This window comes from Curcuma longa, chromosome 1 (assembly GCF_044706935.1).
Source record: "Curcuma longa cultivar G26 ecotype Majalengka, Jawa Barat chromosome 1, ITB_CL_G26_1.1, whole genome shotgun sequence".
NCBI classification, from domain to species: Eukaryota; Viridiplantae; Streptophyta; class Magnoliopsida; order Zingiberales; family Zingiberaceae; genus Curcuma; species Curcuma longa.
In genome coordinates, this window is record NC_133861.1 from 27,830,925 (window position 1) to 27,843,287 (window position 12,363).

The following is a 12,363-nucleotide window of genomic DNA, read 5'->3' on the forward strand; positions in this document are numbered from 1 at the left end:
TGAAAGCGTGGACATAATAAACTATAAATGTTGTGAACATTCTGTTTTGAACAATTTAAAAAAAAATGAGGCAATTTTTATTAACCAACTTGTATTACTAGATATTTCGGCTAAAAAAGGGACAAGAACTTACTATACAAATTTTCATTTGCACTCACTAAGCAGGTTCACCAACTGTACTACATGAACAAGAATGTGATGGGCACAAAATTTAATTGAATGCCCAATTACAATGCATAACTACAAAAGCATTTTGGCTTACAATGACAGGCATTTCTGTCCTGCATGCTACAGGCTTTTGATGGAGTTGCTGTGTGAAGCCTACATTTGAGAACGCAAAGATCAAATTGTACCTGTCCCTCAATAAACTGAACACAAAATAAGAATGAAAGAGCATAGGCAGCGTTCCTCATCCTTCACTACCTGCAAATCTACAAAATGGAGCAAATTTACCAGTCATTTAATTGATTCACGTAGCAGACAACTAAGATAAGCCAGTTTAGGTAATACTTGATTTATGTTAATTTAAAATCATACATAGTTGTCACATGTATGCTTGAATTAACTATACCATAAGTTTTTTTTTCCCCTGAAAGCCGCCAAAGTAATTAACTTCATAGGACAAACCAAGGACAGTCACTCATGGCAAATCTCCAAGTTAGTTAATCAACATTGATCAGAAAACATGCTAAACCAAGTTTTAAAGAATCCATAGGTATCTAGAAATATGGATGGACTGGTAATCCCTTTTCAAATGCATTCAGCATAATCTAGCAATATGGATGGACTAGTAAAAGTAAATCCTGCCTCAACTGATTCAGGTTCCCATGCACACAGCAAACCACTAACCATCTGTGAACAACCATTTCACTGATGTGTGCAGACCTCAATAAATCATGCTTAGTGTAGTCATGGATAATCAAGTACAGTATGAATTATACTGTCCATCAGCAGACAATTCTAATGAAAAGTATCACCCGAATACCCAATTAAACTGCACTGGATTGCCAATCTGGGCTGCCAGTGAGTTCAACAGCTAAGATGTAACAACAAAGCCAGAGGCAAGTCTAAGCATAATGTAGCATCCAAAATCAAATGAGTAACAAGAAAAATACCAAAGGGATGAACTAGTGGAATTCGCAAGAGCATGAACAGCAAACATTCTTATCACTGGAAAATGAGTTGGCATATTACCCATGATATTTAACAAGAAAAATATTTGCACTCGCCCAACAAAAGATGCACCTATTTGTGTAATTACTTTCTCCAATTATTTTCTATAATTGGATAAAGAAGTGTGAGGTATAAAGGAGGGATAAATTCTTAACAAAAAGAAATTCAATTACCCCACTGAGAACAAACAGCATGGCTTAGTATATAATATCTGTAGCCACAACCCAAAACAGTGAGGATGTATACTTATGATTAGCTGTATTATTTGAGTTCTTTACTTCTTTCACTATAACAAGTATACAAGATAATCCCATTAGTATTGGCTTAGGATTATTCATCTTCAGTTATCTGCTCCATCTGTTAGAACATTAACCTAAGAGGACTGAACTTCATGTTATGAGCATGAACTCCTGCATGGTTTAATCTATTATTGACTACCTAAATCAATAGGATGACCTACAATGTTTACCTGTACACTAGTGCTACATGAGGGTTGGAGATCGTCTTGGAAGGGATGGTCCAAGTACTAATACTCAATCACCCAGCTCCCAAATCTGAATTCCGAGGAAGCTGTTGCTCATGCTGCAGCTGAGGTTGATGTTTTAGTTGTTGCTGCTGCAACTGCTGCTGCTGCGGTCGCTGTCCCCCATTGGTATTACCATGCACTGACATATCTCCAGATAATTGATGTGATAAACCCTGACTTGAAGAAGGCACTAAAGGGTCACTGGCCATAACAGTTTCCTGTGCTGAGCTAACCACATACCTTGTTGGATTAAGTGCATCATCATCGTATAATGGCTCTGGATTCCACCGAGTTGACAACGAAACCACAGCAGAAGTTGAATCAGTACACTGAACACTTGTAACCACCTGAGCAACTGAACCCTGATCAGTTGATGCATGTGTCCTATCAGAGTTGATGTGACGATTTTGCTGAACTGATATTCTCTGAATGCCGGGTTGAGATTGATTCAAGTAGCGATGCTGAGGTTGTTGATGTTGTTTAACTAGAGAAACAGATGGTGCAGGAGCTTGCTGAGGCATTAACATGCTATGGCTAGGTGAATTTTGAGTTGAGCCTTGATTGCTTGTATCAGAAACTGGTGATGGTTGCTTCGTAGATTGTGGAAGTGGATGAAGGTAGATATTTGCTTGATTTCCAGGTTGGTTCGAAGTTGGGTTCAAACCTGAGCTAGCAGGGAAAAAACCTTGGCTTTGTTGCAAGATGTTTTTATCAGAAAGTTGATTCTTTGAAGCTGTTGAAAAGCCACTTACATGAGAGGAATCTGCTGATAAGTTATGGTTAATTAGCATGCCTCCTCTGCCTAGCCCTTTCATAAGTTTGGCCTGCTGTTGTGAGGGTTGTCTTTGCTGTTGTTGTTGTTGTTGTCTTGGCTGATTTTGTTGAACCTGTTGCCTTTGCCTTTGGTTTATCTGATTTGATATTCCAGATGATGGATTCCTTGATATGTTTTGCTGTTTCTGTTGACCTTGTGAAGAGACTGGAATCACAGGAGAAGATGACTGTGACTGAGATTGGACTTGCGCATTAGTTTGAGTAGGCGGTACTAAATTTGGTCCAGAGATATGACGTTGCAGTTGAGGTATCATCCGTTGATGTAGTTGCCTTTCTTTCGCAGCTCGCATGGCATATGCCTGTTGATGAGAGCTTGAATGGTTTGTGCCTTGGATGAGGGTGAGGGTGAGGGTGAGGGTTACCAAGCATGTGGGGTTGTTGCTGCATCATTTGATGAGGCTGTTGGTGTTGCTGAACTGGAAATGTTTGAGCTGAAGCAGGAACTGTTGTTGGATTAGGGAAGGAGGCACTAATACCATTGAAAGGAGATACAGGCTGCCCATTTGTCTGTGAGGATTGCATCTGCATTTCTTGCATCATCATCTGTCTGTGTTCATCAGGACTTTGACCGGGCTACACAAAAGAAAATTGTAATAGTCAGGCTAATCACCATCAATCAATAAATAAATGAATCTCTACAAAAAAAAAAGGTTAATGATATTTCTGGAACATTTTCTACGTATATTGAGATGCCAAATTTGGTCATTATCTTGGAGGACTAGTTATTCACTGTTTTGCACATTTATTATCCTTATACAGTAAAGGAAATGGTTCAAATTAAAAAGTCGTAAGATGAATCTGAGTTATGATGACAAGTAAAATATTGCAACTAATTCTTGAGCTAGCATAAAACCAAGTCATCATGATGCGCATACCTAATTCACAACATTAATAGTACAACAAATATGTTTCAAGTTGTATCTTCGCATACATTGCTTTATATAGCCTTGATCATTTTCTTAACTTGTTGAAACCACAAAAAATCCTGTATCGACACTACACAATTATGCATCAATTTTATATAATCTCATAATTATTTTATATAATATTATTTGTTTTATTTCTTTTTCTTACTTTATATGCAGATCTAAATGAACACAGATTAGTAAAGGCTATTACAATTTACTGTTATGTACAATCCAACCGTGTGCAGCATATCATTCCTATATATATATATGTATATATATATAATAAAATTTTTATTTATTTATTTATCAATCTCATTTTTTATATTTTAAAAAATTTTAAATTAATATATTTTATATTTAAAAAATATCGAAACCATATTGACACGATACAATATGGTACCAAAATCATATCGTTCCGGTTATAAACCAAAATTCCGATACATATCAAGATTTTAAACCATGCTCCACGTGTCATCTGCGGCTCAACCTTACTTAGCAACAAAGGATACCCAAAAATTTAAAAGCGAAGAATATTGAGAGTTCCTTGTTTCAGTTTTGCCTTTATAAAGATTCCTGAAGAATTATCTAATTTGCAAGTTAGAATATGAAGTACTGCAATTATATGGGCTTAAGTGTAGCATTATCTTTAATGTATTTCAATGAAACACAGACTATGACGATCTGTATGGCAACCAGATGCAAAACTGTCTGAAATTTCCATTAATTTTTTTATAAAATGAAGGTATGCATAAATAAACAAGTGATAATACGATGGTGTTTAATAGTCAGCATGATTGCAGCATAATTAGAGACCTAAATTTGATGATGTTCAATAATCCACACGATTAAGCATAATTAGAAACCTAAATTTAATAACTATGATCACTAATTGAATAATGGAACAGAAAATAACTTGTTGAATGTATACCACTCAAATCAAATTTTAAACTGAAAAATTGTGTTATGTCTACTAAAAGAGTAATCTTAAAACCTGTTTGTCCTTTTTCTTATTTTTCGATTTTGCTTTGTTTCCTGTGAGAAAACAGAAGTCTTTTCAGGACAATAAATCATGTCCAATAGAAATATGAATTTAAAATGATGAACAGAATAACTATAAAGTCGACACAGAAAAGCATTATATTTGACTGGAGATTGCCATTCATATTGGAAACCAGTTGTTTTTGTCAAATAAGTCTTTGGAAAGGGTGTAAGCAACCGACAGTGTAGAAATGCAAGTAATACTAAAACTCCACCTGAGATAAATGGAGAAAGCCATAATGGAAAATCTCACCCGTATCATTTGCAAAGGATCCCGTGGCCGCATCGTTGAGTTTCCTTGGGTAGATACAGCACTTGGATGAACATTGACTGAGTTTTGAATTCCATGTGAACCACTTGAAATCATGTTTCCACTCGTGACCATGTTCAGCATGCCAGGGGAAGTTATTCCTTGAAATGTTGGCCTTGGCATTGGAATTCCTCTCCCAGACATCAGCCCCATACCACCAGGAACAGGCAACATCCGAACACCACGGTCAACTCCCATTGGTAAAGTCCCAGGTAACACATTAGGTTGCTGATGATTTCTTCCTGGAATCATTTGGCTATACTGCTGCATTCTTTGCGGATCATCAACAGAAACTGCAGATGGTCTTGGCACACCAAATCTCTGGGGTTCCCTATAGCAACAAATATAATATGATAAGTACCAGAAGTACAGATGAATGCACATAAAACTCAAAAGAGTTCATAAGCACAAAAACAATTCTAATTTTCATTACCTAGAAGAGGGATTCGATGGAGCAGATGCTAAAGGTAAGCTACTACTTAGGACAAGACCAGTAGACCCTTGTAACATTGTATTAGCACTTGATGTGGCAAGGACAGAAGTAACAGGACCCTGATGGCTTGGGACCGTTAAGCTACCAGTGTGAGTCCCCTGATATGCAAGTGAAAAGACTTCTGGGCTTGAAGACATTGATTCACAGAAATCAAGTGGCCTATACACAAAAAAAAAACAGAAAAGAAAAAAGAGATCTAAGAAATGATTGAACAAACAAATATCCAGATAAAAAGACTGAATAACATCTAGCAAAAAATGACAACCATAAAGGCAGATAAAGAAATTAGCTTACGTTAAGATCCCTCCATTCAAGTTGTTTGGGCATACTTGGGAAAGAGCAACTACATGAGAACTATGAGCTGCAGTAGTTTGTTTCGTTTCCTGATTACCAATTTTCAAACAAAAACATAATATTTAGATAGAATGCTTTTGCAAAGTAATAGTTCTATTGAGAAGATGAACATAAAATTGGAGAGTTTGCTATCAGGTTTTATAAATACAAAAAATCAGAAAAAACACTTCAAACAGTAACTCATCACCACTTTTACAATCCAAGTTGCAATAACTTGGGAGAATACTAAGGAAATCTCATTACATAACCAGTTAAAAAGGGAAACAAATGTCTAAGTTATTGATACAAAAATTAAAATGTGATGAATCAATATAAAGACCTGGCGACTACAGGAAGAAAGTTTCTGCCTGTGTGAAATAATCTTCTCAAAATGTGTCTTCAATATATCCTCTTCCATTGGTCCCTGAAGACGCTGAAACAATTGCCGTGCACTTCCCTGATACACATTGTAAAAATTAATAATGTACTGTCTGGGGAAAACAGAAACATATGAAAGGATAAGCAACCATAAGCCTGCCTTTGGAATGCCTGGCAGAGTGGATGGATAAGGTTGTGATGAGCCAGAATCTTCTGCAGAATCAGCTCCATCACCTGCACTTTTGTCCATCAAAAATTTGTGTCGTTCTTTGCATTCTTTGGGTTTCCGGAATATACACTGATACATAAAAGCATGAGTATCATCAATACAGTGAATAAGGTGGGCAGATTAAATATTCCAAATGAAAAAATTTTCACCGAGTAAAATGAATTAACCAAACAAAGTGCTCATATGGCTCGAGCAACATATGGCTCAACCTACCACAAAGTGGCAGATTGCAGAACTCATTGCAGTAAGAAAAAATACGCATACACCATAAAAAGGTAATCAGGCAAGAAATAAATAGAACAAATGGAAAGTTTCAAGATATATATATATATATATATATATATATATATATATATATATATCTGGTTCTTGGTTAGGAAGAACTTAAAGCAATACCAGCAAATAAGCACAGAACAGAAATAATAACTGTAATAGCAAGAGTATAGGCCCATGAAAGTTATTCCAAGCAAGGAACATAATTAATGACTACACCTTGAACTGGAGGGTGCTGTTCATTGCATCACTGACTAGCTCCCAATTTGGACCCAAATCATGGACAAGGACAACAAGTGCCTGTAACGGGCATGAATTATGTACTGTTCAAGAAAAAGGAACAACATTGTTACAAGTAGAAATGACAATTCAAATAAACAAATAGCAACCTGATCCTCAAAATTTGACCATGGACTTCCAGGTCCAGATTGTCCAGCAGCCATCTGCCTCATGGAAACAGTTAGTTTTTTAGTAACAACAAAATGCTGATGTCAGAATAAATATGAATGTACACATAACTTCAAGGCATATCTCTAAGTAACTCTTAGAAAATTAGATACCCAGGGAAACAATTTCAAAGAACTGATGAAACCAAAGATAGCTAACGAGCTTCCAAAAAACAACTTATATATAATAAAAATACTCAGAGTTCCCTAATGATCTAACTATACTATATTTCAAGTAGAGCTCGCTAAAAAGATCAAAAAAAGAAAATATTGTACCTTTAATGTGGTACTCTTTCTTGCACGATCCCGACTAGCTATGATTTTGATAAGCTTATTTGAGTTGGACATATTACTCATCTGGGAAGCAACCGGTGAAGGCAATGACCCAGCAAAAGGGACAAGGCCATCAGGAGATCCCTCAATCATTTGCTTCAATACTTTAGATTTCTTAGCAGCATGTTGCCCAAAAACTATTGCAATCATGAAATAGTAAATATCTTTTATGGAAATTCACATTCCAAAATTTTAAATATTCAGTTTAAGGAAATCAAAAGGAGCTACCTGTGTTTACATTTGAATCAAAATTTTGAGATTCCATTCTCCTTTTAGAATTCTGTAATAAACATGAGGCATAGACAATTAGTGTAAAAATGCACTACAGCCATGCAATGACTCAATGGAAAGCAAGAGGTTCAGTAACATTTTATGGATGCTAGGGAATAGGAATAATTTCAAGGCTCCTCCTATACGCTACATATTTAGGCAAAAAAAGAAAAAGGGAAAAAAATGGGTGGGAAAAAGCATGAGACTCCATAATGGAACATTATTGGAGAAGACAAAATTCATATGGATCTCATGTAATGATCCTTCAATTTTCATTAGACAGCATCATGTAAAGCATACCACATAACATATTCCCAACGCACCTGTTCACGCTGAATTGTAGGGTCAGTTTGCAACCTTTGCTCATATGATGACCGAATTGAACCATGCTATAATACATGCTTCTAGGGCACCGATTTGAGGTGAGCTCTTGATTCTAGTTAATTGTTTGGATTAGCTATGGAATTGAATCTGTTGGATGGGTTGAATTGTGACAGCAAGGAAGAAGAAGTGAGCTGGGATTTAGAATTTTAGGGCTTGATCAGTATTTAGCCTTGAGAGAAAATCTAAAGTCTTATTTGCTATGGATCTAATGAACCTGATAAATTCCGATGACTGGTTGGTTGGAGTAAAGTAGGAAATTTAATTACGGTGATTTGATACAGTATTGCCAAAGTAAGTACTATGTTGTTGTTTATTTCAGGACTGTGATTAGAGTTGATTGGTTGCGGACATTATCAGATTCGGATTCTTTGCGATTGCTCGCAACCAATCGAAAGGCGGGTACCTTGACTTATCTTTTACAGATATGTCTTTAAGATATGTGTAAATTGCTAGATATCAGTAGTTTATGTTCCTGCTCATATTGATTCACATGCTTCTTGGACCTGATTCTGATATTGATGTGCTTCCGCAAGTGCACGGAATATCGCCAAGTAATAAAAAGATCGAATCCACAGGGACCGTGGAACTACTTACTAAATCTAGCACAAAAAGGTGGAGAGAATATAGATCATGAGTTGTGTGGGGGAGAAAGGAGTGTTTTAAAGTGCTTTATCCTAAAAGTCGGAGAAAGGGATCGACTGTGACACTGATGGGTGAAGCGATCCTAGGATTTCGGACTCCTCAGAGAATGGATTAATTGACTTGGATCCTCTACCTTTCCTCAATAACTGTTCAATTGTAGGAATGTCAACCAAATTATCCAATTCAACCTCGTCAGGTATCCTCGAATTAAATCATTGGTGTTCTTACGTCACTCGTTATTGGTTTGAAACGGTTCTAGAAGCCCGGTTCAAGGTCTGCCCGTGTCACTCAGGCGCCCCGGAAATACTAAAAGAACCTTATCCACTGTCACTAGATACCCTTTTACGGATCTCTCCCCAATAACGAATGACCGCTAACTATTCCTCATAAGAATTCAACTATGTATTAGAAAATCCTTCGGAATCTCGCCCGGTTCAAGGTCTGCCCCTTTTACAGAGCGCCCCGGTATACGGCCTAATGATTCCCCAATTCATAGTAAATCCCTACCCTCATGGATTCACACACACACAATTTATCATCAAGTACAAGCATAAATCCACAAAGCAATTCACAGTATTTCATAGAAAACGGTAGATTAATCAAATCCAAATACAATCATCCATTACATCTGATTTATCCTACATCCTAGAATCTAGGGAAATCTACTCCATATCGAGGAGAATACAATCCAAAGGAAAGAGAGAATACATCTTGTTCCCAAAGATAAACAAGAAATGCAGGAAACTAGACTTATCTTCTTCCTCGGAGTGAAATCTCTGCGTAGATGAGATGGAAATGGTCTGGAGCAGTCGGATCGGTGATGGATCGTCGAATCTCTCTCCGAAATAGGCGTCGGCGGCTCTAGAACAACTCCGGTGGCTCTCCAAGGTCTCCCCCCTTGCTAGGTCTCCAAAGAGGCCTATTTATAGTGCAGGGTTCGGTAGCAGCTCGCCTCCGTGCACACGGCCGTGCCTGGAAGGCACGGCCTTGTGTTGGCTTCCGGCACAAGGTAAGGCACGGCCGTGCCTTGGGGGCACGGCCTGAACTTGAGAAGTCTCGGATCAGGGGCACGGCCGTGCCTCTTAGGCACGGCTCAGAGTAGTCCTCCTTCTGTTTGATGGCACGGCCGTGCCTGGGAGGCACGGCCACACACTGGCTGGAGCTGGATGGCTGGACACGGCCGTGCTTCTGAGGCACGGCCTGCTGCTTGGGCTCTTCTGTTCTTGCACACGGCCGTGCCTGTGAGGCACGGCCTTCAGCTGAGGCTGGCTCCAAGGTGAAGACACGGCCGTGCTTTGGAGGCACGGCCATGAACTGGCTTGGTTCTGTTTTGAAGCACGGGTGTGCTTTTGAGGCACGGCCTCTGGCTGATGCTGAGGGGATTTTGGCACACGCCCGTGCCCATTGACACACGGCCAGAAGTTGAATAGACATGGCCGTGCCTATGAGGCACGGCCCTGTCTTGCCTGATCTTCAATAGTACTCCGTTTTGCCCGTTTTCGCTCCAATTTCCACCCTGAAACATGTTAAAGCACGAGCAGATCTCCGAACTAGGAAATGTAGAATATATGCCTAAATGCATGAATAAGGGATGCAACATACATAAGAATAAAGCAATAAGCTCAGAAAGATGTGCAAATAAAGCATGAAAACAGGTATACATCCTACGCACATCACCCGCGAGCCACTAGCCGCCGGAATATACCCAATCGGCCGGCGTTGGACTCGTCGTGGATCAAGGATCACAATGGGAAAGGTTTGGGAGGACGGGCCTGGCCTGGGAGTTACGCTGGTGAACAGGGGAGGAGTTACGGTCGTAGGTTTTGGGACGATGAACAGTGCGGCCAACCACTGTTCATCGGGTAATATTTTTGATTTTATACTGCTGATTAATCACTGCATCTTAGCCCTTGATTTTGAATCCGATGGTCAAAACTTGATCTCTATGACAGCTTAGGGCTTCCAAAAATTTGAGGGATCTTGATCAGGTTTGATCTAGGTCATGTCCTCCATGTTGGCTTGATCAATTTACGCAAATTGGCTTGATTTGGCTTGATTTGATGGCGATTGAGCTCGAGCTTAGTCTGATTTAAACCCTACAATCAATTAAACTCAATTATTACAAAATTTGCTATTAAATCATAGAAATTATAATCAAACCTTCAATTATACCACATGACACAAATATAATCAAATCAATTAATTTAACAATTTATTTGCATGCAAAAATCAAAAATTGAATTGATTAAAAATTTATAAAATCCTAACTCATCAAATTCCCCCACACTTGCCCTTGAGCGTGTCGCTCAAATCAACAAAATAAACTAAGGTTGTACCCCCTAGATCATTCTCAATCATGATTAGAAACAATTAAAAGGGAATTATCTAAGTTGTAAAGTCTCAAAAGCTTAAACCCATGGATTAGACTCTTGTACTTGATTAACCGCATAGTAAGTTTCACCTTTCATGATTAATTGAGATAAATGTATCACACTAAATCTCACGAGGTTATTTTCAGTGAATAAAATCAGTGGCTATCATCCTAAATTCTAATTCATGATCAAAGTGAAATGGAGCTCACTCAAGCAACCCAAGTTCATGCATTACCATAGGCTTGTTTATTTTCTACTCTCCACCACCATTCATGATTTGGAATCCACATATACTAGGCTTATTCAAGACATAAAGAGATCATGAACTGAAACAAATGAAATAGGAATTTAGAAATGAAAATCCAAGAGAAAAGAAATTCAAATAGGAAAGTGAACGAAAGTAGTAGACATAGGTATAGTTAAATGCTAATCAATGAACCCTTGCCCTTTTTCTGATTTCTTTCTCTTGTATCCCATTTGTTTAAGTGTGTTTTGAAAATCCATGAACCAATTCTGATCTAAACTCCTTGAATTTTCCTCCTTGATACATTCTCTTTACTTCTTTCTTCATTTTTGCTTCAATTCTCACAACATGTGCCATTTTGCCTTTTCCTTTCGAATCAAGCCCAATTTCTTCACATCTAGATTTTACAAGAGATAACAAATAACATCTAATCATCAGAAACCAAAATTCACTTCACATGAAACCATAATTTCAATGTATCATTGGCACGCTTAATTCAAAAAATTACTGAAATTGAAGTTGAAACTTTGCTTGTTCTCTCTTGTTTCTTACTGTTTTGCCTCCATTCTTTTTCCATAATGAAGCTTGATTGATAATGCTGATAACCATGCAAATTTTTGTGCAATTCGAGCTCAGATCAGTCCCCTGAAAAATTGAAACTGCAAAAACTATTTCTTTCTTCATTTTTTTTTCTGTTGCAGCTACACTTTGGACAACTTGATATCTGAATTTTTTGTTTAGAAATCAACTGAAATGGAGTAGGTTTTATTGTGGTCCAATCACTGATCAAATTCTTGAAACCTCTGTTAGTGCAAGAAGCACTAGCAGATCGAACCAGAGTTTTGATTATAGAATTAGGATCAAGTTAAGTATATGGTTTAGCTAACCAAGTTAAATTGAGCTTACAGGAGACAGGTTAAGTCCTAGTGCAACTAGGCATGAGGTCTTGGCAAAGTCAAAGTGCACCAGGTGAAGTCTGGGCTGGTCAGGAGGACTACGCCGCAGCAGAAGTCTGGGCTTGGTCAGGAGGACCAAGCAACAGCAGAAGTCTGGGCTTGGTCAGAAGGACCAAGTTGCAGCAGAAGACTGGCTGATCAGGAGGATCAGTTGCAGCGTAAATGTTGGGGGGCAAAGACAGAGCCGAGCACAAGTTCAACGATTCAGGAGGACTCAGTTG

At 38.2% G+C, this 12,363-nt stretch overlaps 1 protein-coding gene across 1 annotated transcript; it reads right to left on the reverse strand.

Annotated features, from left to right (window-relative positions):
• Positions 1–76: 76 nt before the first annotated feature.
• Positions 77–7,932, reverse strand: LOC141821250 (chromatin modification-related protein EAF1 B-like). The gene is given in 13 exon segments (XM_074708659.1): positions 77–431; positions 1,643–2,868; positions 2,870–3,106; positions 4,733–5,120; positions 5,223–5,441; positions 5,577–5,665; positions 5,956–6,072; positions 6,154–6,291; positions 6,715–6,795; positions 6,885–6,938; positions 7,218–7,411; positions 7,503–7,554; positions 7,868–7,932. Coding segments are annotated over 11 exon segments (2,712 nt in total). The 5' UTR covers positions 7,540–7,554; positions 7,868–7,932; the 3' UTR covers positions 77–431; positions 1,643–1,710.
• Between the last annotated feature and the right edge of the window lie 4,431 nt (positions 7,933–12,363).